Source organism: Bos indicus x Bos taurus, chromosome 3 (genome assembly GCF_003369695.1).
Source record: "Bos indicus x Bos taurus breed Angus x Brahman F1 hybrid chromosome 3, Bos_hybrid_MaternalHap_v2.0, whole genome shotgun sequence".
In the NCBI taxonomy this organism is placed as follows: Eukaryota; Metazoa; Chordata; class Mammalia; order Artiodactyla; family Bovidae; genus Bos; species Bos indicus x Bos taurus.
In genome coordinates, this window is record NC_040078.1 from 86,270,931 (window position 1) to 86,296,749 (window position 25,819).

At 38.0% G+C, this 25,819-nt stretch overlaps 1 protein-coding gene across 2 annotated transcripts in view; it reads right to left on the reverse strand.

Annotated features, from left to right (window-relative positions):
* The window catches only part of HOOK1 (hook microtubule tethering protein 1), a 71,631-nt gene extending 50,800 nt beyond the window's left edge, over positions 1-20,831 (reverse strand). The window contains exons 1-5 of one of the 2 annotated variants that reach the window (XM_027537093.1): positions 20,522-20,831; positions 13,825-13,910; positions 6,532-6,604; positions 3,467-3,517; positions 1,954-2,086 (exon numbers count right to left, since the gene is read on the reverse strand). In XM_027537093.1, coding sequence (XP_027392894.1) covers positions 1,954-2,086; positions 3,467-3,517; positions 6,532-6,604; positions 13,825-13,910; positions 20,522-20,584 — 406 coding nt within the window. In that variant the 5' untranslated portion in view covers positions 20,585-20,831. The remainder of the gene's footprint in view (positions 1-1,953; positions 2,087-3,466; positions 3,518-6,531; positions 6,605-13,824; positions 13,911-20,521) is intronic. The other variant, XM_027537094.1, reaches the window with a different exon arrangement.
* Between the last annotated feature and the right edge of the window lie 4,988 nt (positions 20,832-25,819).

Below are 25,819 nucleotides of genomic sequence, written 5' to 3' on the forward strand. Positions count from 1 at the left end.
TTAGTAACAATCTCTAATTGCATCCATGTTGCTGCAAATAGCATTATTTCATTCCTTCTCTATGGCTGAGTAATCTTCCATTGTATATATGTACCACATCCTCCTTACCATTATCTACTGATGGACATTTAGGCTGCTTCCATGCCTTGGCTATTGTAAATAGTGCTGCAATCAACATTGGGGTGCAAGGATCTTTGCTAATTAGTTTTCTTCAGATATATGCCCAAGAGTGAATCAAATCTATTTTTAGTTTTTAACATCTATATTGTTCTCTATAGTGGCTGTACCAATTTATATTCCCACCAACAGTCTAGGCTGACACAAACAAATGTAATGATATACCAAGTTCTTGGATTGGAAGAATCAATATTGTCAAAATGACTATACCACCCAAAGGTAACCTACAGATTCAATGCAATCCCTATCAAATTACCAATGGCATTTTTTTGCAGCTCTAGAACAAAAATATCTTAAAATTTGTATGGAAACACAAAAGACCCTGAATAGCTAAAGCAATCTTGAGAGAGGAAAAATGGAGCTAGAGGAAACAGGCTCCCTGACCTCAGATTATAAAGTAATCAAAACCTACAGTAATCAAACAGTTTGGTAATGGCACAAAAACAGAGGTATTGATCAATGGGACAGGATAGAAAGTCCAGAGATAAACTCATGTACCTATGGTCCATTAATCTATAACAAAGGAGGCAAGAATATAAAATGGAGAAAAGACAGTCTCTTCAATAAGTGGTACTGGAAAAACTGAATAGGTAAATGTAAAAGAATGAATTAACATTCTCTAACATCATACACAAAAATAAATTTTAAATGGATTAAAGACCTACATGTAAGACCATATACTGTAAAACTCTCAAAGGAAAATATAGGCAGAACACTTTTTGACATAAACTGCTGCAATATCTTTTTGGATCCACCTCCTTAGAGTAGTAAAAATAAAAATAAATAATAGGACCTAGTTAAACTTAAAAATTTTTTTGCACAGCAAAGGATAGCTATGAGAAATAAAAACCTATAGAGAAGTACTCACTTGCCCAAGAAAAAACAGCCAGTTAATAATAGAGATGGCCTAATATGAAAGTTTTCTGATACCCAAACCCTTTTTTATTGATAAACTATAGCTGATTTCATATATTTAATTTTTCTCCTTCCTGAATTAATTCTTACTGAATTTATCTTGTCTTCTGTGCTGTCTTCATTAGTTAGATAACACTGAATATTTTCTAAGGTTCTGACTTAAAGTATTTTACAAACTTCAGCACCCAACATCCTCTTAAAAAGGTGATGTCCTAAAGCCAGTTTTGGATAAGTCATGCAAAAAATATCAGGATCAAAAATCTCATCACCCAGACTGATGCAAGCTCCTGAGAGAAGTAGATCTTGGTCTGTTCAGTTCATCATTTTACTCATTACTTTCAACCAAAAACACTCTTTTTGTACTCAGCTGGATATGGATTACTGTGTTCAGATATACTAATATAGTCCTCAACTCCATTTATATCATCAGACTGCTCTCTGGAGGACACATTGAAGGCATTCTTCTGAAAATAGCAGAATATCACCTGAAGAAGCCTGGATTATAATTTAGCAGCTGCATAATCATTTATGAAAGTCTGAACCAACATAAGGTTCTGTATGTGAAAGAAAAAGCTTATCAAATGAATAAGTACAGTTTTTATTGAATATCCACTAAGTCCTAAGCACTGATTAAATTAAGCTAATTAAAGTACATTTTATTTAGCCACTGAATATGAATCTCAGAATCCAGAAATACAATTATACTGAAGATCTATAGCTTTTTAATGGCAGAGCTGTGCTTGAATTCAGAACCTCTGGCCTTTTGCCAACCCTCAGTACTACATTATTATGCTCTTTCTTATAAGCAATGTAGGTTGTTTCTAGAAAGTAGATATACTCAAATAATTGAAATTCACTTACCTTGTTTCTTTTCACAGTTGACAGCACAACCTAAAATAAGCTGGAGCAATCTCCCAAGCTCCACAGAATCTGAACATTCAGTTATCTGGTTTAAATCAGGGATAAGTTCTTCAGAAATCTGTTGCCCCAAAAACTGCAGTGTTAAAAATAAATTAGATCACTCACTTATGTAGGCTACAGAGAACTGACTACATTTAGTTGTTATAAGGAAGATAAATTCTATAAATAGGTTCATGAAATGATTCAGATAAATTAACAAATGACAAAACCACAATTATTGACTAAAACCAGTTAGCAAAGTTCAAGCAAGCTCCTAAAATTTTGAGAACCAACCAAATGCAACTAACATGGTTTTATACCAAGTATCATTTTACCCCACTGTCAGAGAGAGGAATTGTTTAGGAAGCCCCTGGCCTGATCTATTATGATAAAACTTATGCCTTTCCATATAAAATAAACAGATTTATGTTAAGTCAAAGAATATTCAAAATATTTTGATATAGTCTTGATGAACAGAGAAACACAAAATAAACTGTCACACTTTGACAAATGAATAACAGATTTAAACGATTAATCTTGGCTGGCTCTATAATTTTTCTGCATGGTGTCCATGGGATCGCAGAGTGGGACACAACTTAAGAGACGGAACAACTTTCATTCTATGTTTCTGTTGTGCCACACGGCTTGTGGGATCTTAATTTCCCAACCAGGGACTGAACCAGTGCCCTGGGAGTGAAAGTGCCAAGTTCTTTCACTGAACTGCCAGGGAATTCCCAAGACTGTTTTCTTCAAGTTACTAAAAGTATTCTTGGCATTAAAAAGACAAAAAAACAAACAAAAACTCAAAATGAGTTTTAGGCATTAGTGAATTGAAAAATTTTAGTTCTAAAATTACTTGGAAGAAACAAGTTCAATTGTACAAAAATTAAAAAAAAATTCTTTAATGGCAAAACCAGACCAAAAGTTTTCACACATTAAGCAATTAACCTTCCAATATCAAATAATCCTACTAGAGAATTTCTTATAATGCTGAATAAGAAAAACAAAGTACTTGAATAATGTAATATCTAATGTGACTTTAATACTACTTCTATTTTGCATTCTTCCTCAATTCACTTGCATAAGCATAATTTCATAGTGTATTTTGCTGCTGTTTACACTGGAAAGAAACAGAATAATATTTTAAACATAGAAGTACTTCAATTTAATTATAAGATCTACTTTATAGCATTGCATAAAATCAAATTATATAAAGATGTAAGCAATTTTATTTGAGAAAATAATCAACTTTAAGAGTAGCAACATATACACATTATTTTACAAATCAATATATTAAGTTTTAGCCCTTTTATATTCACAAAATTTGAGTGTACTAAAAATGGAGAAAAAACAATATCTTTCAATTATGAATTATACATCATAAAATGTAATAAACTAAAAGCAAGTCATTTTTCATTGTCAATGTAATTGTCACAGAGTATTTTATATTTAAATAGTCAGATGATTTTCATACCTCATTGTAGTAACTCATAATTCCTTGAAGTACCTTCTTTAAATTACTAGCCTAACAGAAGAAAAAATAAGAATTAAATCATTTAATATTAATAATGAAAGAAAATGCATGTCAAGGTGAAAGACAATAAAAACTTCCCAATAAAAAGGACAACAAAAATACATATTGGAGTTCTAAAAATACAAGTACATGGTAATTTTTAAACATCAAAGCTTTATTTAGAGTTTTATTAAAGAAAAAATGTTTTACTGCTTACATAGTTTAACCACAGTGATTCTATTTAAAATGAGCCACAACTAAGTTGTGGCTAAGTTAAAATTCAAGTACTAACTTAGAAAATTTAGCTATGAGCATGCCCACCTTTAGTCACGAGTAACAACAAGGAAACAGGAATATTATCTTCAAGCTTAGCCAAAAGACAATATAGAACTCTAATTTCTGAGAGAAGAAAAACAAAAAAGGTGAGCCCTATACTAATCTAAGATTTCTCTCTAGAGGTAATTTTCATACCATGGGATAGGGAGGTGGGAACGAAACAAAGCCTGACATTCTAGCGGATTTGAGAAGATAGACATCAGAAGTTCAGGAAGGTCAAGGTAGTTGGGATTTGCAGAGTAGAAAAATGAAGAGGTGAGAGCTATGGAAAGAAAAAGCTCCAGAAATCTGCATAGTAGTTCCTTTGACTCTTTGGCTGAACAATAATTTGCACGTGCATGGGTGAAACTCTATGAGATTAAACAAAAATAATTTCCAAGGAAACAACAATCCAGGGAACTATAAACTGAACAATTCCTGAAGATTGCACAGGGCCAGAAACAGTTGAAATTCTCACCAGTAAGAGTGAAGAGACCATGACCAGGTTAATACAGATAAGCCTTCAATAAAGACCTCAAAAAGGTCACAACTTAGTGAATCTAAATAGTCCAAGAGGAGAAAATAACTCTAGATCTGCCTTCCGTTTCCACAAACCATGAAAGAATCAAGCTGATTCACAAGTATCTTAACTGCCTATGAGAACAAAATCCAACACTCTTTAAAGGAATACAAAAAACCCCAGCACTCAATAATAAAATTCATACTATCTAGCATCCAATAAAAAATTACTACACACATGAAGAAGCAGGAATATGTGAACTATAATTAGGAGAAACCACAGTCAATAGAAAGAAGCCCAAAAATGAGAGATGAAAGAATTAGAAAACAAGATGTTAAAATTGCTAGTTTAAAATGTTCAAGGATTTAAATAGCAGGAATATAAGAAAGCTAATGATTTATTTAAAAAAAAACTAAATAAAGAGACTGTTAATGGACTTTTTAAAAAGCAAGATCTATTAGGTGTCCACAGCATTTTCAATATAAACAGAGAGAGACTAAAGAAAAAGACAACAGGCAAAAAAAATCATAACAAAAGTGGTTATATCAGTATTGGAAAAATTACACTTTCAAAGAGAAAATATTACCAGGATAAAGAAAGTCATTTCATAATGGTAAGTAGATTCATTCATCAACAAGACATAAAATACTAATGTATATAAACCATATAACATAGATTCAAATTACATGATTAAAATATTTGCAGATCTGAAAGGAGAAACTGAAAAATCCACACTCATCATTAGTGATTTGAAAACTCCTCCTCCCTTAACTGACAGAATAATCAGACAGAAAATCAATAGAGATATAAAAGATGTAAACAGTACTATCAAAGAAGTGAAATAATCCATACTTGTAGAAATGCAGAATGTATGTTATTTTCAAGTGTACGTGGAATATTCACCAAGACAGACTATATATTAGGTCACAAAATAAGTCTCAGTAAATGTAAAAGAATTCAGAGTATGTTCTCAAACTAAAATGGAATTAAGTTATAAATTAATAAATAAAAGATACATAGAAAATCCTCAAATATTTAGAAGCTGAAATACTTATTCTAATCTACTCAGGGGTCAAAAGAAAAATCACAAGGGAAATTATCAAATATTTTGAATGAAATGAAAATAAGAACATAGTATGTTAAAATGTGTGGATGTGGCTAAAGCAATGCTTACTATTAGGGAAAAGTGCTTAAAACATCATTTAAGCTTTCACCTTAAGAAGCAAAAAAAAAGTGCAGATGTAAAGAAGAAAGGAAATAATAAAGATCAGAAAGGAAATCAACAAAAAACAAAAGCTGCTCTTTTGAAAAAAAAATTTCAAAAAATGGAAAATCAAACCAGATTTATCAAGAAAGAAAATACAAAAGCCATAAATCACCAGTATTAAGGAAGAAAGACTAAAAACAGTTCAAAGATTCATCAACAGGCCAAGCAAACTGTAGTAAATCAGTGTAATGAAATACTAGTCAGCAAAAAAAAAAAAAAACTAATACAGGCAACGTTGATGAGTCTCTAAATAAAATATTACACTGAGTAAAAGAATACCAGAGAGTTCATAATGTCCATAGAGTTCAATCCATTTATATTGAACTCTAGAAATTAAGGGCTTCCCTGATAGCTCAGTTGGTACAGAATCCACCTGCAATGCAAGACACATGGTTCAATTCCTGGGTCGGGAAGATCCCCTGGAGAAGGGATAGGCTACCCACTGCAGCATTCTTGGGCTTCCTTTGTGGCTCAGCTGGTAAATAATCCGCCTGCAATATGGGAGACTCTGGGCCTGGGTTGGGAAGATCCCCTGGAGAAGGGAAAAGCTACCCACTCCAGTATACTGGCCTGGAGAATTACATGGATATAGTTCATGGGGCCGCAAAGAGTAGGACAAGACTGAGTGACTTCCACTTTCTAGAAATTAAACCTACAGTGACTAAAAGCAGACCTGTGGCCATCCAGGGCCAACTTAGGAGTGAGGATTAACTAGTAAGGGGACTACGTACATGTTTTCGGTTAATGAAAATGTTCTATGTCTGATTATGATGGTATAAGAACACATGTAACTATCAAAACTGAAACTACACACACAACAAAATACAGCCTTCAGTTAGTTTAAAAAAGAAGATTTAGTTGAGCTTAGTGCTAATTTCAGAACCACTGTTTGGATCATGTATACCTAGCATTCATCCTGCATACCTTTATTCTCCAGTTGTCACCAGTATCTTCTTTAATTCGGCTTAACCAAGGTTCATCGAACCAAGCTACATCACTACAACAAAAATACAAATGAACATTAAAATGTTTTTATGACATGAAAATACCACATCTAATCAATAGATAAAGTTATTTTCCATCTTAAAGGCTGTCCTTATCAAGAACAGTAAATATTATTTAAAATGAACCCACTGAATTTTTTGTTATTCCTGAGGGTTTCTTTTGGAATTTCTCATAGTAAATGAATTAAGTCAGTAACATCTTCAATTTAACAAAATTTACTAAATAACTCATACTAGGCACCCTGGTAGCAGGTAGATGTAAAAATCCCAATCCTAAAGGGAAAAAAAAGAAAACAATTTAATGTATCTACTACATGTCAATAATTGTGCCTAATGTTTTTCCATATCACTTCATTTTAATATAACAGTAACTCCAGTACTTTTGCCTGGAAAATCCCATGGATGGAGGGGCCTGGTAGGCTGCAGTCCATGGGGTTGCTAAGAGTCGGACACGACTGAGCGACTTCGCTTTCACTTTTCACTTTCATGCACTGGAGAAGGAAATGGCAACCCACTCCAGTGTTCTTGCCTGGTGAATCCCAGGGACGGGGGAGCCTGGTGGATGCCGTCTATGGGGTCACACAGAGTCGGACACAAGTGAAGTGACTTAGCATAGCATAACTTAGTAAATATCAATGACCTCAGATATGCAGATGACACCACCCTTATGGCAAAAAGTGAAGAGGAACTAAAAAGCCTCTTCATGAAAGTGAAAGAGGAGAGTGAAAAAGTTGGCTTAAAGCTCAACATTCAGAAAACTAAGATCATGGAATCTGGTCCCATCATTTCATGGGAAATAGATGGGGAAACAGTGGAAACAGTGGCTGAATTTATTTTTGGGGGCTCCAAAATCACCGCAGATGGTGACTGCAGCCATGAAATTAAAAGACGCTTACTCCGTGGAAGGAAAGTTATGCCAACCTAGATAGCATATTGAAAAGCAGAGACATTACTTTGCCAACAAAGGTCCGTCTAGTCATGGCTATGGTTTTTCCAGTGGTCATGTATGGATGTGAGAGTTGGACTGTGAAGAAAGCTGAGTGCCGAAGAATTGATGTTTTTGAACTGTGGTGTTGGAAAAGACTCTTGAGGGTCCCTTGGACTGCACGGAGATTCTGAAGGAGATCAGCCCTGGGATTTCTTTGGAGGGAATGTTTCTAAAGCTGAAACTCCAGTACTTTGGCCCCCTCATGCGAAGAGTTGACTCATTGGAAAAACTCTGATGCTGGGAGGGATTGGGACCAGAAGGAAGAGGGGACGACAGAGGATGAGATGGCTGGATGGCATCACTGACTCGATGGACGTGAGTCTGAGTGAACTCCGGGAGTTGGTGATGGACAGGGAGGCCTGGCGTGCTGTGATTCATGAGGTCACAAAGAGTCGGACACGACTGAGCGACTGAACTGAACTGAGTAAAGGGTCTATGATCCCCAATCTTATTCCTTTAGTGAACTGAGAATAAGATAGTAATTTGCCCTAAGTGACACTGCTGCTGCTGCTAGGTCACTTGAGTCATGTCTGACTCTGTACGACTTCATAGACGGCAGCCCACCAGGCTCCTCTGTCCCTGGGATTCTCCAGGCAAGAATACTGGAGTGGGTTGCCCTTTCCTTCTCCAATGCATGCATGCACGCATGCTAAGTCGCTTCAGCCATGTCCGACTCTGTGCGACCCTATGGACAGCAGCCCTCCAGGCTCCTCTGTCCACAAGATTCTCCAGGTAAGAATACTGGAGTGGGTTGCCATTTCCTTCTCCTAAGTGACACTAGTACATAGCAAAGTTTAGTATTAAATTTGTTAAGCCTTAAATTGGCATGGAAGTCCAAGACAAAGAGCTACTATATCAAATTATTATGTATTTAATAAGGCCTTGAAGAATAACATCTGATTAAAAATAGTCAGCTATAATAAAAGATTATATTCTAAGCAACATTTGGAGGCTTACTCTGAGTAAAAACATTGAGTGAGATTAATACAAAGATGAAAAATTTACTATCCTCTTAGAGAAATAGCTACTAAAGGGAGAAAGTAAAGAGCACCCTTATGGCAGAAAGTGAAGAAGAACTAAAGAGCCTCTTGATGAAAGTGAAAGAGGAGAGTGAAAAAGTTGGCTTAAAGCTCAACATTCAGAAAACGAAGATCATGGCATCCAGTCCCATCACTTCATGGGAAATAGATGGGGAAACAGTGGAAACAGTGGCTGACTTTATTTTTCTGGGCTCCAAAATCACCGCAGATGGTGACTGCAGCCAGGAAATTAAAAGACGCTTACTCCTTGGAAGGAAAGTTATGACCAACCTAGACAGCATATTAAAAAGCAGAGACATTACTGTGTCAACAAAGGTCCATCTGTTCAAGCCTATAGTTTTCCCAGTGGTCATGTATGGATGTGAGAGTTGGACTGTGAAGAAAGCTGAACACTGAAGAATTGATGCTTTTGAACTGTGGTGTTGGAGAAGACTCTTGAGAGTCCCTTGGACTGCAAGGAGATCCAACCAGGCCATCCTAAAGGAGATCAGTCCTGGGTGTTCATTGGAAGGACTGATCTTGAAGCTGAAACTCCAATACTTCGGCGACCTGATGCGAAGAGCTGACTCACTGGAAAACACCCCGATGCTGGGAAAGTTTGAGAGCAGGAGAAGGGACGACAGAGGATGAGATGGTTGGATGGCATCACTGACTCAATGGACTCTGGGAGTTGGAGATGGACAGGGAGGCCTGGCATGCTGCGATTCATGGGGTCGCAAAGAGTTGGGACACGACTGAGCGACTGAAGTGAACTGAACCTCAAACTAAGGGATGCCTGGAGACCCAGAGACTAGAAACAGCAAGGTAGGATCCTGACCTAGAGGTTTTGAAGGGAACATGGTCCAGTTAATACCTTGATATAGGATTTGTAACCTCCTGAAAGCTAAAGAAGATATTTTTGTTGTTTTAAGCCACATAATCTGTTGCACTTTGTTATGAAAATCCCAAGAAATGAATACAGTTGTAGTTATAGGTTTTCTCCCATGTGTCTTTAAAATAGCAAGTTTCTGCATTTTTTAAAGTGATATATATTATTTATTTGGATTAAAGATAACAAATACAGAAGTGTAGAATCCTACCAACAATTTCATGACTCATCATGTCTAAGTCATATACTTTGGGAATTGATTTTTAAGACTGTATTATTTAGAAGTGTATCTGCCTCAGGTAACTAATGAAAGAATTATTCACTAGATTTTGCTATTTCCTTAAAAAAGCAAACTTTCCCATCTCATTTTCAGTAACAACTTTGATGTGAGTCACAACAGCCATCAAAGAAATATATAATAAATTGGAACATATATAAAGTGCTTTGAAGTGTTCAAAGAAATAAAGTAAAATTTGCTTTTTTTTCTTTTTTTAAAGCAGGAATATGATACACTGACCCAACTAAGGGAAAATATGTGCTGTGAATTTCACTGTCTGGAACCAGACTTCTAAAAAGCTTACAAAAATGGAAGGGAGTTCAAAAGAAAAATAAATTTAAACTGGCTCTTATAGGATAAGGAGGTTTACACATCTCAGTTCAGTTCAGTCGCTCAGTTGTGTCCGACTCTTTGCGACCCCATGAATTGCAGCTCGCCAGGCCTCCCTGTCCATCACCAATTCCCAGAGTTCACTCAAACTCACGTCTATCGAGTCGGTAATGCCATCCAGCCATTTCATCCTCTGTCGTCTCCTTCTCTTCCTGCCCCCAATCCCTCCCAGCATCAGTCTTTTCCAATGACTCAACTCTTCCCATGAGGTGACCAAAGTATTGGAGTCTCAGCTTCAGCATCATTCCTTCCAATGAACACTCAGGACGGATCTCCTTTAGAATGGACTGGTTGGATCTCCTTGCAGTCCAAAGGACTCTCAAGAGTCTTCCCCAACACCACAGTTCAAAAGCATCAATTCTTCAGCGCTCAGCTTTCTGAGAGCCAACTCCCAACTCTTACATCCATACATGACCACAGGAAAAACCATAGCCTTCACTAAAAGGACCTTTGTTGGCAAAGTAATGTCTGTGCTTTTGAATATGCCATCTAGGTTGGTCATAACTTTCCTTCCAAGGAGTAAGCGTCTTTTAATTTCATGGCTACAATCACCATCTGCAGTGATTTGGGAGCCCAAAAAAAAGTCTGACACTGTTTCCACTATTTCCCCATCTATTTCCCATGAAGTGATTGGACCAGATGCCATGATCTTCGTTTTCTGAATGTTGAGCTTTAAGCCAACTTTTTCACTCTCCTTCACTTTCATCAATAGGCTTTTTAGTTCCTCTTCACTTTCTGCCATAAGGGTGGTGTCATCTGCATATCTGAGGTTACTGATATTTCTCCCAGCAAGTACATGCAAAAACAAGTAAATGAAGCCAGAGGTTTAGGGCCAATTTTAGGTCACTGTCATTTGTTTTATGAAGAAAGAAAGCTTTCTGATTGGTTCACTCATATTATTCCTACAGAAAAGCTATTAGAAGATGGTAAGAGACAAAAGAGAGAATAAAAAAAGAAAAATTGGAGAGACAGCAGCAATAACAACAGAATCCAACATATTATGTAAATACAGTTTAAAATTGACCTGACCCTACTCTAAACATCAGGTATAGTACTGGCATATAGGAGGTCAAAGAGCCATATGTATATAATCATATAATGGTAAAAACAGCTCTCATCTACTATGTTGTGGTGTAAAGCTATGAAAGATGCTTCAATACATATAAATAACATTTTTGGATATCAAAGTAAGTGAACATTCATCAGCCTTACATCTATGCCAACCACAAGATAGCTATATGTACACCAATAACCACAACAATAAGAAAAGGCCAGACTGTACATTAAAACAATGATGAATTTCCCAAATCAACAAGACCATGTTCACAATTCTTGTGTGCATGCTAAGTTGCTTCAGTTGTGTCCAATTCTTTCTGACTGTATAGACTGCAGCCTGCCAGGCTCCTGTGTCCATGGGATACTCCAGGCAAGAATACTGGAGTGGGTTGCCATTCCCTTCTCCAGGGGATCTTCCCAACCCAGGGACTGAACCAGTGTCTCTTATATCTCCTGCTTTGGCAGATGGGTTCTTTACCACTAGGCACCATCCGGGAAGCCCAATTCTTAGTTTGGACCAATTAAATCACTTTAAAGACAATCTATATGCAAGACAGGAAGCAATAGTTAGAACTGGACATGGAACAACAGGCTGGTTCCAAATAGTAAAAGGAGTACATCAAGGCTGTATATTGTCACCCTGCTTATTTAACTTATATGCAGAGTACATCATGAGAAACACTGGGCTGAGGAAGCACAAGCTGGAATCAAGACTGCCAAGAGAAATATCAATAACTTCAGATATGCAGATGACACCACCCTTATGGCAGAAAGTGAAGAGGACCTAAAACGTCTCTTGAAGAAAGTGAAAGAGGAGAGTGAAAAAGTTGGCTTAAAGCTCAACATTCAGAAAACGAAGATCATGGCATGTGGTCCATCACTTCATGGGAAATAGATGGGGAAACAGTGGCTGACTTTATTTTGGGGGGCTCCAAAAGCACTGCAGATGATGACTGCAGCCATGAAATTAAGACACTTACTCCTTGGAAGTAAAGTTATGACCAACCTACACAGCATATTAAAAAGCAGAGACATTACTTTGTCAACAAAAGTCCGTCTAGTCAAGGCTATGGTTTTTCCTGTGGTCATGTATGGATGTGAGAGTTGGACTGTGAAGAAAGCTGAGTGCCGAAGAACTGATGCTTTTGAACTGTGGTGTTGAAGAAGACTCTTGAGAGTCCCTTGGACTGCAAGGAGATCCAACCAGTCCATTCTGAAGGAGATCAGCCCTGGGATTTCTTTGGAAGGAATGATGCTAAAGCTGAAACTCCAGTATTTTGGCCACCTCATGCGAAGAGTTGACTCATTGGAAAAGACTCTGATGCTGGGAGGGATTGGGGGCAGGAGGAGAAGGGGACGACAGAGGATGAGATGGCTGGATGGCATCACTGACTCGATGGATATGAGTTTGGGTACGCTCCAGGAATTGGTGATGGACAGGGAGGCCTGGTGTGCTGCGATTCATGGAGTCTCAAAGAGTCGGACACGACTGAGTGACTTAACTGAACTGAACTGAAAGCCAATCAGGGTAAAAATAAAATAATTAAGAAATATTTTTAAGAAAGCAGGGAATTAAGGCATACTTCAGAATGACTGCCAAAAAAAAAAAATGTTAACATGCTAAATTTAATGCTCAAGTGTTAATCTTGAGTTAACCATAAAATCTGTCTATTCTAATTAGATCATTTTAAAGATTCAACGTAACTAAGATTATGATAATGTTTCAAGTTGTTTTTTTAAGATGGTAAAGAATTTCTGCTAACCCATTTTTTGCTAAAGCATTTTTCAGAGTCAATCATAAAAAAAAACCTTTACAAAAATGATGGCAATAATTAAACAATTTCTGACATCTAAAGCCATGTAGCAGAGATAGGATTCATTGAAGATATATTATCATGAATGTCAGCTAGTACAAAATCAATATGAAAATTAATAAATTATGACCATAGCATTGGCCCTCTTTGTCTTATTAAGAGTACAGTTCATACTGTGGATATTATAATCCTAATCCTCTTACAATGCTTGGCAAAAATGGTGAAATAATGGATTAAGGCTCTTCTGACATTGTATAATTACTTAAAATGGGCCCAAGCCAAACAGAATCTCTTTACTGGGCTAAAATTTCATTTATAGAATATTTCATTATTGGTGGATTCATACAATTGCTATTATTAATTCAAATATAAATTTTAAATTTAATATTTTTTTCTAAAACCAGTATTTCATGTTTGAATTATCTAAAAAGCAATAATCTCTACGCATTGATACCTTAAAATGACAACAGTATAACTGGAGAAAACACTGTAAGAAATTACATCACTCATTTAACCTGCTTCTTTCCTAGTAACTGTAACTTGTGAACATGACCAGAACAAGTTTAAAATTAAACATCTGTTGAATAGATAAGAATCCTGATTGGTAATTTAATTAAGATGTATCTCTATGAATAAGCAAGAAATAATCAGATGGTAAAACTTTTTGTCCCCTAGATGCATGAATACCTTGATACCATACGCCTGTCAGCGCTAAAAAGGATCAAGTTTCAGTAGCCTTTCAATATAATTATTTTAGGAAGAATCTGAAACAATACGTACATTTGATGAAGAACTTGTGCCATGGCAACTCCACTAGTCAGCTGTTTGACATCCTGACAGGGTGCAGCAGTATTGAATGTCTGCAGCTAAAATGACATAAAGCAAGTTACTTTAATGCCATAGTCCTCACTCCACTGAATTTATATACATGAATGAGCACTGGAGAGAACACTCTGCCAAACAAAGGAAACTATACTAATAAGTTTCTATAACTGGGTTGTATTTTCATAAGAATAAACACTTAACATTTCATAAAACCACTGAATATTATACCTAAAATATTCAGATATATTGATGTCATATATGAAGTACTTCAGAATTTCTGAAAAATACATGTAGAACTCAAGAGAGTCATACTTTCTGTTTTGTCAATTTTTAGGAGAATAACATCAGAAAAAGAACTTTAAAACAACCTAATATCTGCAAGTGAAAATTTCATTCATGTCACTTGCTAGGAAAACAAAGGCTACAAATGTCAAGTTTAACACTACCTAGTTTATCACGGAGCTCTAGGCAAGACTTCTGCCTGCTACCAACAGTTATCCTTAGAGCATGAACAGTCCAGGGCGCACCTTCAACATCAAGTTGTTTCTATCTAGTTCGGTGTTAGATACTACTAACTTTCCAAATCTCTGTTAAATATTTATGTATATTTTGAGAAGAGAAGTGAAATGGCAGCAGCTCTTTCTAAGAGGTAAATACAAGATAGAAGAATTATTTAAAAGCAAATTACAATAGAGCTAAATGGATTATATATTTTCTAGAAATCCAATCTCAATCTGTAAAGATCTTAAATATACTATGATTCTCTTTTCCCACATTTATTCATCTCCTTTACTATTCAGTTATTCAATTCTAATTCCTTAGTTTATCACCATAAAACACCTTTAGTGGTTGCTGTTTATTTTGAGGTTCTAGAAATCTGTCTCTATTATCCTAACACAACATGGAAGATTGACAGAAACTAAATCGAGCCACAATTACATTCAAAGCACAAAGATAAAGATACTTTCCTGAGCTTTCTACTGTACATAGGGCACTGCAGTATAAGGTGGAATTACAAGGGAACATTACCGGGTTTCCACATTTAGTAGCTTCAACTGAGAATTCAGGAGAGGAGAAAAAGACACAAATCATCTCTAGAAGATGCCACTTCTTCTCCCATGACTGCAGCATGCACAAAATGTTCTGAAGTGTGTAAGAGCCAGCTGATCAAACTAGGGTGTGTACTAGGAAAGACTTTACTAGAGATGATTCCAATGGATGGTCTTGAGTACACAAAGGACCAGGAGAAGGAAGCTTTAGGAAATAGCAACATAGAGTACAAATACAAGAAACGGTGTTTTTAGGTAAGGCATAGTTCAGTATTAATGGCTTTCTACGCATTTCAGTGCCAAGGGAGACAACCAAGGGGCACAGGTTAGAGCTCGGAAGGGCCGTGGTAAGAAACTTGGAATTAACCTTCAGGGCATTATCTATATTATAGGGAAACAGCAAAATAGTTTCTACCTCACAAGATGGTTGTGAGAATTAAATAAATTAGCAAACACAGTGTACTCAGATCTGTGTCTAGCACATGGTACAAATTCAACAGCTGTTAGCACATTAGCTAAGGGTTTCTCAAAGTGTAGAGTCCAAGACAACATGTATCAAAATCAGAAAATCCCCAAGTGATTGTTATGCACCTCATTTTTTTAGAACTATTGCTCTGGGTGATGAAGAATCACTGAAGAATAACAAGGGAGAGACATCTTTAGTATGTTGTGGAGAGCGTTAAGAGTGACACAGAGAAGGAGAGAGAACAGCTTTATGCCTGTGTCAGTTAGAAGGCTCCGGCAATGGTCTTTGTGATAACCTGGGATGCTGAGATGAGTTACCATAATACTGACTGAGAGGACAGCAAATTCATGGAATATGTAAAATACAAAGTAAAAAGGATTTTGCAGTCAAGTGGATGTACAAGGAAGAAAAACCCCAGGGTTTAGGGCATTTTTCAAAGGAAGATAATCATATACTTTCAGGTAAAATGTGGCTTCCATTTTTCAACGCTTCCTACTTATACTTTACACCATTAAGTTTCTATAAAATGGTTATGATTAGTGATTTTAAAAAGACAATTTCATGAGACACAGAATATTAGGCAAAATAGGAAAGAAGTATGTAAAAGGAGTAAATACACTGAGTGCCTCAAGGCCCACCACACCCAAATTAAGATCGATTTCTCCTTTTTACAGCCATGAAAAGTATTTCCTATAAGCTTTTAAACTAGTTACAAAATAGGTAACAGAGAATGTCATTTCATTTGGCTAAACTGAAAGACTTTACAACCAAAAGTGTGACTAAATTATAAAGCCCAGTACGGGGAGTATAGCCAAAGCAGCAGGATGAAAGAAAATGTATTCTTTCAGACTACTCTTCATAGAGGTGAAGAGGCCGAAGTCTCTTTGTGAGTGACCCAAAAATGACAGACAGGGCTTCCATCTCTAAACACAGTTCTTTGGCAAATAGCATCTTACTGTCTTCTTTATTTTTTAAATAAAGCAAATGATCAGAAATGTGGAAATGCTGTTCCTGAACTGCTTCAATATAAATGTCAAAGAAATCAAGAAAGAAAAGGGGTTTTCACAACTGAAAGCCAACAAAAACTCAACTTTGAGTCAACTCTGGTCTCAAATTCTCTTCCTCCAGCCGCTCATTTCAGAAAGAGGATCACCGCTTTGAGTTTTAAGATCTTTATAAAAACAATTCAACCATGCTTTTTTTTTTTTTTTTTTTTTGTAATTTGGGCATATCCAACACTCTAATTCTATTGGTGAAATCAGAGTCCAATAACTTTAAAATTTTAAATGTCACAGAGCCAAGAGGCAGAATTAAATTCACCTTCACACACATACCTTGAACTCTCTCCACCACGTAAACGATGCCAAATTTATCTTTCAGCCCTGAATTTTTTTGCTAAGTGGCAGTATAACATTTCGAAGAATTAGTTATTTTAAGATGAATTTCAAATCATAAAATGTACCTTTTAAAACACTGCCAAAACAGGCATCTCTTCACCTAACCAACTTTTCTTGGTGACTTCTCTGTTAAGGATGGTTCTACTGTCCTAGAACAATGTGCAGCACTGAAAGAACACGGTTTACTACCATCTGTGTTCTCTCCTCCGTTATAACTTTTTTTTTTACCTTCTATCTCCTACAACTTCCTCTCAGCAGATTAACATTACTTAGATTGGCAGGGAACACATTAAGAGTCCAGGGGTATCATGACAAACGTGTCTTCCATTTCCATCTTTCAATCTATCATCAAAGACGACCATTTACATTACTTCTAAGGGTTCTTCTCTGTGTCTTGAAAACTCATTTCTCCTGATTTCAATGTGTTGAAATTCATCAATCTTCTATGAAACAGTTAAAAATGTATCCCAGGTACTTAGTGGTGAAATAATCAATGGTGAAATATTAGTTTTCGAGATGAGGACCAAGACTAGGATATTTACTATCATCACGTTGATTCAATGTTGTACTAGAGATCCTAGTCAGTTTTTGTTCCTGGGGACAGAACAGAAAACAGGTTGGGCAAGGGCTCTGTCCCTAAAGTGCAAACAAGATGACTTCAGAAAATATTAAGTGTTTACAGACACAACAAAAAGGGGTTAGCAGGTTACAACGGGATATGAGTAGGGTACAGGTAGGTCACTCACTGTCACACTGTCTCTGAAACATGACACTAGACCCAAGAAATTAATGGTAAGAAGTCAATCAGCCACTGAAAGAACTAGAAGAAGGATATTTCAAAGAGAAATTAAAAAGCTGTGATGCATTTATAAATAAAAACAAACAAAAAAAAAACCACACAAATGCTTATCTTCCTAAAGAAAGTCAATGTAGCATGGGGGCAAAGAGAAGCATGGCATGAGGGCAGTTTGTAGAAAGTTGGAGAGGTAAGCTAACACTAACAGTGAAGTGGCTGACAATCAGCAAAGTTCCCTGCTGCTGCTGCTAAGTCACTTCAGTCTTGCCCGACTCTGTGCGACCCCATAGATGGCAGCCCACCAGGCTCCCCCGTCCCTGGATTCTCCAGGCAAGAACACTGGAGTGGGTTGCCATTTCCTTCTCCAATGCATGAAAGAGAAAAGTGAAAGTGAAGTCAAAGAAGTAAAGAAAAGCCTAGAGGCAAGAACCCAAGAAACTAAGGCAGAAGATAATTTCACAAAGGAATCATCAATTAACATAAGGATAATAAAAGTTTCCAGTTTGCCAAACCCAGTAAGAGAAGGCCTTAGAGCAAAGAATGCCAGTGCAGTGGGCTGAGGTGTAAATAAAAGTTCAAAAAGTATAAAGGATGAGTATTTAAAAATGAAAGAAATATGACTGAAGGAAAGTGGGGGGATACAGTGTGGCTCAGTAGACACCGATGGCTTTCTGTTTTTTCTCTTTAGGAGAGGGAATATTTGATCAAGTTTACATGTAGTGAGGAAGGAGCTAATGGAAAGGAAAAAATAGATACTAGAGGGGATAAATGACAGAGCAAAGTTTAAGACAACGTCGAAGGTGTGGATCTAGAGCCAGAGCTAAAGATAAGGAGGAGGTCACTTTCCTGATGGAGAGAAGCATTGGGGCTCAAATAGGATACTGATTAAGGTTTGCAAAGAGAAACATGAGAGGAACTGTATGGTTAATCTTAATAGTAAAGCTGGGCTGGGTATGGAAACAGGAGGATTTGTCTATAGCAGCATTTGGGAGGCAACAGTCTGTACATTAATTCCATTTTCTCCATAATGTTTCAGCAGCCTGAGAGAGAACTGGAGAAGCAAACAACCGGTTATACTCTGTCATCTATTATCATTCCTTATGTTTTAAATAATTTTTTTACATGGGGCTTCCCTGGAGGTCTAGTGGTTAAGACTCTGCACTCCCAATGCAGGAGGCATGGGTTCAATCCCATCCCTGGTGGGGGAACAAAGATCCTATATGCTGAATGGCACAGCCGAAAAAAAATAAAATAAAAATTTTACTGTTTTTAAGGAATTTTGCCTTCCATTACAAAAAATACACAGATCTACCTACCACACCAATTAAAATGGAAGATTCTTTTGATTATTCTTGATATCTTTCTTCCTCAGTGTCTTATACAAAGTAGGAACGTCACTATTAATACTGATTAAAAGAATGGATATAGTCACGAAATAGTTTAAATTTTTTTAATAAAATTCATGAAAATCTTATACTTCACCACCAACCCTCATATAAGTCAATGACATCATGAAGACTAAGTTTACTATAAGTCACATGTTTAGAGCAACAATGCAACAGATTAGGAAACACCCTTTAATTAGTAATTTACTAAGCCACACCATTAGAAGTAACTGCCTTGTTTCACGACAACCTTAAATATGGCATTTAAACCCCATACTAAGTTTAAGTGAAAATATGGGTGAACAGTCAGCTAACTGCTTTTAACTCAGAAACTCCAGATGCTTGCATTTTACTTAGAGCAAAAACTTTTTACCTCCAAAGTGTAAAGGTAGCTTTACATTATGGTTATTTACAAGAGAATTCACATACTGCCAGAAACATTCCCTGATTTCTTTCTTTTGAATTACATGCATTGAGAGAGAGAGAAATTCATCAATTACTGCCTCTTAATCTAGTCTGTTTACATTCCATTCTACACACACTCCCGGACACAAAATTAAAAAACTGCTTTAGGGGTGAGCATCACTGACTGCACCTTGTGGACCATGGAGCGTCAGACTTGCCCAATATGGACTAGAAGCCACACCTAAATGCCAGCTCTCTCCGATCGCTGAGCACTTCCAAAAGGTGAGACACTTTTGTTGATCGCAATACTGAGGGCAGATCCTGTCTGTCCAAACCCAACATAAATTAATAGGACTACCAAGTGCGGATAAAGTGCAAACGAAAATGCCAAGTTTTTTTTTTTTTTTTCTTTAAAGAAAATGCTTGTCCATTGGAAGAGGAGGGGAACCAGTGAGAACAAGAGAATACGAGCGCCCCACCCCCAACATTATCTTCTGATCCACGCAGGAAATATATACGTGGAAACATCTCTTCTAAGAGGCCTCTACAAAAACGGATGTCCTGGGGTCCGGGAGAAGCACTAACCCATGAACTAAAACCATTTCTTTGCCACCTGCGTCCAAATTAGAGCTAGGTGGTTGCAGTGGGAGGGAGGTTTCAGAGGGGGCTCTTCACTCCCAAGTAGCATAAAGGTCTCTATGAGAAGGCTGTTCTGCAGACGTAAGGCAAGGATGTCGGTGGTCCAGAAAGTCTAGAGCCTGGGCGCAGAGCAGGGGGGAGCAAATGGCCCAGCGAGGAGTAAACGGATGGGCGCTAGGCTCCCGCCACAGCTGTCAGGAGCAGGATCAGGGCGGTAAGACAAGTGTCCTTCTTCCCGCTCCCCCACCCTCACTCCCAGCTCCTTTTACCCTCCCCCCTCCCGCCCGCGAAGACAGAAACACACGTACGCACACTCACTCACCTACGCACACCTGCCCCGCGACCCGCAGGTGGCACTCTCGAGGTCAAGGGCGACTGGAGACGCGGAGGGCTACGCGCAGTCCGGGGCGCAGGTGACCGTCGCTCCTCCGCAGGCTAACGTGCGAGAACCAGGCACCCCCCTGCCCCAAGAACTCGCCGCGGCCCCTCGGCCCGATTCGCCCCCTCGCACTCACCCAGATGATGAGGCTGTCGCACAGCGGGAGCTCGGACTGCGAAAGCGGCTGCGTCTCTTCCATGGCCAGGACCGCCGTCGACTACACCGCTGACGCCGACACCTCCCTCCTCCCCGCGCTCCCCCAGGAGCCGACGTCGAGGACCTGCTCGCCCACCAGGAAAGCTCGGTAGCCAGGCCCAGTGCCCTCGCCGCTCACGCGCGAAGCCTCGCGCGGCCGACGTCGCCGGCGTAACGCCCTCCTCGCCGCTGCCCCCGCCCCGCTCCGCAGTTCGCCCCCTCCCGCTTCTGGCCTGGACTGCGCCGCACGGCACCTGAGCCCCGCCCCCTCCCCTCCCCTTCTCTCCCCTCCTCTCCCCTCCCCTCCCTGTCCTCCTCCCGCCCCTCCTTCCCACCCCGGCACACCTCTGCCTGGCGCACTGAGTGACCTGGGCGCGCACCAGTCACAAAGAAGATAGGTGCCTGAGAGGGACGGGTGGGGCGGGGAGGGGGCGGGAAGAGCGGGAATTGGTGGAGCAGGAGGGATTGCTGATTGGACGCACCCTCTTGGGCTTCGACCAATCAACGTGAGACAAGACTGAGCCTCCTAGAGAGAGCTCGAGCGGGTGGGAAGGGGTTTATGACCTGGCAGGTGCAGTTAGGGCGGGGGGCAATGAGTGCGCGTGCGCGATGGGGGGTTAGTGAGGTAGTCGATCGCGTAGTCCCAAGGGCACAAGTGGCCACGGGGGCCTAGGAATGTGTAGGAGAAACTCCAGGCATCTTCCCGCCTCCTTGCGAGTAGGGCAGCTCCTGGCTACACCTGTGGAGACCGACAGACTGCTTCCACAGCGTCTTCAGAGATAGATCCTACCAGTGAATAAAAACCATCCAGAAAGGGAAAGCTAATGTTCTAGGCGCTCATTAGAAAAGGATATTTTAATTTGCAGATATGGGAAAGAAATTTTTTCCTATAGGGTAAAATACTATTCAGTTCAGTTCAGTTCAGTTCAGTCGCTCAGTCGTGTCCGACTCTTTGCGACCCCATGAATCGCAGCACGCCAGGCCTCCCTGTCCATCACGAACTCCCGGAGTGAATACTATAAAGCTGCTTAAACAAAATAAGCTCTCACAAGATCACAAAACCATGGACAATTTTATTTTAAATGAGGCAAAAGAGAAAGTCATTTACAGGTAGGAAAATGAAAACTGAAATGATCTTTTACTTTTCAAAAAAATATGAAAGGTATCAATGTACAATGCTTCTTATGTTTCTAGAGCGGTTGAAAAACCTGTCTTTTCTCAAAATGTTCATGAGGAGGTGTAAAATTGGAAACTAAGGTACTGACTGATATATAGCTTAGGTTATTGAATTGGGCTAGAATATCCCATGGACGGAGGAGCCTGTTAGGCTGCAGTCCATGGGGTCGCTAAGAGTCGGACACGACGGAGAGCCTTCATTTTCACTTTTCACTTTCATGCATTGGAGAAGGAAATGGCAACCCACTCCAGTGTTCTTGCCTGGAGAATCCCAGGGACCGGGGAGCCTGGTGGGCTGCCATCTATGGGGTCGCACAGAGTCGGACACGACTGAAGCGATTTAGCAGCAACAGCAGCAGAATATTATTACTCTCGCTTGATTTTCATCACTCATTCATAAACTCATCAGTCCATGCTATGTGTAAAACTGCAGCTGGCTCATTTATATTATTGCATCTTTATGTTTTGACATGGAATGTTTAAAACTGATCACTGCAATTAAAAGCCCCCCAATTTAAATCAGTCTCATTCTAAAACTAGAGTACATGCATTTGCTATTGAGTCCCTTAACATTATTCCAGGACTTTCTTACACTGTGTGGAGTCGTTTTATACTTCTGTACACTGGCAACACTAGTAATATGACTTAATGAAAAGTAAAAGATCTAGGAATTGAAGACCTGGTCTGGGTCTTAATTTTACTCTTCACTGGCAATGTTGACAGCTTTCTCCTGTGGAACCTACCCTCCACCTTCCTAAAATGATGAGAATGACACTAACCTCCCCTGGGTACCTCATAAGGGCAAAAATGACAATGGACGTGGAAGGTTTTTATGAATGGAAAACTCTTTTGCAGATATGAGTTACTACAATCATATATGCTTAGAAGTGTATGAGAACGTGTCTCTAAGAGCCACATTAGTGACTACTGGAAATATTTAAGAAGGGGCAACTGAGGGGCAATTGAGTTATCTTTCTGGGATCTATACAATCAGGAATAGATGCCCAGTTTTCTTCATGATACTAGATTCAATAGGAAAATATTAACATGTGAAGGACATGATTCTGAATTTAAAGAAATATTTCAAATTTGAAAAGTTAGAAAAGTGTAAAACATGAATCATTGAAATAAAACAATACAAAATGTTGAAAAGAGTAAAGTGTACTTTCATATACAACTGGAACAAGCATTTTAGAAATTTTTTTCTGTTTTTAATTATAAGATTATCTTGTATTACATTGGACCAGAAAAAAAAAAGATGTTAAAAGAAATGCCTAATACAATGTAGGCTGTTATTTTCCAACTGTTGGCATTCATTTCTAAAAGTCAGAACCCATTATTTGGAGAATTGGATAAAATTAACTTTTAAGCAGTAGCAATGGAATTATAAATTGATACACTCTTCTGAAAAGTTATTGAGGATATCAAGAATCTTTAAAATGTTCAAGCCTTTAAGTCAATTTTACTTCCAGAATCTATTCTAAGAAAATAATCAGATGCCAACAAAGTTGTTGATTGCAGTGCTATTTATCAAAGCAGAAAATAGAAACAGTCATTAAATATCTGAAAGAGGAATGATTAACTACATTATGATATATCCATACAATAAAATATATAGTAGCTCTTAAAATATTTTGAAAGAAGTTTAATTGCTCAGGAAAATGCTTACAAAATAATATTAAAAAGTGATGATACAAATCTGTACATACAGTGTGGCTCTCTTGAGAGAGAGAGAGATGAATAGTAATATAATGATAATATCCAGGTTTTGAACTAATTGGTAAGTTTTACCTCTTTGTACTTGACAATAATTTTGAAATTTTATACAGTGATTTTTATCATTAGACAAACTAAAGAACTGAAAATAATTAAAATTTGAATATGGCTAGATCTCAACTGTGGAAGAATATATATAAGAATGCAAACACACACACACACACACACACACCCCACCCCTAAGTGTTTGAACAGAGAGACATTGAAAAGAAAGTTGATTAAAATTATGCCTATGACCTAGCAATCCCACTCCTGGGCATATACTGGGAGAAAACCATAAATTGAAAAGCTTCATGAACACTAATGTTCATTGTAGCACTGTTTACAATAGCCAGGACATGGAAGCAACCTAATGTCCATCAACAGAGGAATGGATAAAAAAGATGTGGTACATACATACAATGGAATATTAGCCATAAAAAGCATGAAATAATGCTATTTTCAACAACATGGATGGACCTAGAGATTATCATACTGAATGAAGTAAGTTAGACACAGAATGATAAACATCATATGGTATTTATATGTGGAATCTAAAAACAATAGGATACAAATGAACTTATTTATCAAACAGAAGTAGAGTCACGTGTAGAAAACAAATTAATGGTTACTAGGGAATAAGGGGGTGGGGCAATAAATTGGGAGATTGGGATTGACATATACACACTACTATATGTAAAACAGATAACTAATAAGAACCTGCTGTATAGCATAGGGAACTCTACTCAATACTTTGTAAAGGTTATACGGGAAAAGACTCTAAAAGAGTGGATATATGTATATGTGTAACTGATTCACTTGGCTGTATACTGAAACTAACAGAACACTATAAATCAACTATATGCCCACAAATTTTTTAAAAAATATTAAGTTCAAACTTTAGTGTTCTAGATACCTGATGTGACTTATTGCCTGGATGATCTTGGGCAAGTCACTTAATTTCAGTAATCTCCAATTTCAGTCTCTGTAAACTCAAATAATACTACTCAAATAATATTACTCTGTAAACTCAAATAATACTACTCAAATAATATTACTGGGCATTTCTACATTAATTAGGGGTTTTTTGGTGGTAAGTAGGTGAAATTTAACCTGCTAACTATTAAAATGTTATCACAAGGGTACAAAATCTCTCGGATTCAGATAAAAAATCTGAAGAACTCCACATGGGAAAGGGCAGGTCTCAGAGGAGCTCATCAGATCTAGGTTGCAAAAGTTATAACAAGTCTTTTCAAGAGAGTGCCACCCAGATGAATATGATAAAAATGGTTTCAAGTCTTTTTGAGTCATTCTATTCAAAATTCAAGTTGGAGAAAGAGCATCTAGTGGGTCTATCATGACATATTTGTCCAATCCTTTGCCAGAAGAAGATAAAGTACCTAGAATGGCTGCCCTACCAGGACTGTAAACCCAAGTTGAAATCATGCAATGGTTGCCCCATGTGGATAGAGTAGGGTGTATGGATGCCTGCAGACAAAAACAAAACCAGCAATTCCCTCCATGTAAACTCATATGGTTGCTGTGAATACCAAATGCATATAAAATGTCTAACAGAACTCTTAGCTCATGATAGTTGCTAAATCTATTTTAGTACAACTATTATTTACACTGCATGTATGTCTTAAGGTGTGTGTGTGTGTTTGCACTCATTATAAAAACAGTGAAAGAAGATACATTAAAATTTTGGTAGAGGTTATTCACAATGATTATTAATTTTTAAAATTTCCTCTCTTACCAAAATGAACTAATATTACCTTTTAAAAATAAAACCAAAACTTCTAAAAGAGAAAGATGAGATCAGGATGAGATTTTTAAGCTCTAAATTGGCCTCTAAGTGGATGGATATGTGATAAAAGGAGAAAAGTCCTAACTAGGTACCTTAAAAAGAACTGTAGACAGCTCTACTAATAAGAGTATATCTGTGCCTTGCCCATACAAGTTATGGAGTGAAAAAAATGGAGAAGTCTAAGATTTTCCCTGCTGATATGTAGATACACTGAATGGCTGAGGAAGAAAATGGAAGAAAACCCTGGCCTGGACAGGCACAGATCTGGACATTCAGAAAGAACAGCCATTCTAGCAGAGTGACCATATCAGCAGCAAACAACCCAGTGGACCTCCCAGCAAAGCATTCATTCCTGAAGCAAATTATTGGGCCCCTACACACAGGATCCTACATCCAGTCAGCATCTAGATCTATAATGAGCTGAATACAACAGGAGACATTTCTAGATTGTGACAATTTGTAGAATCTGGGAGATATTTTGGAGTAAGAGTGTCCACATCC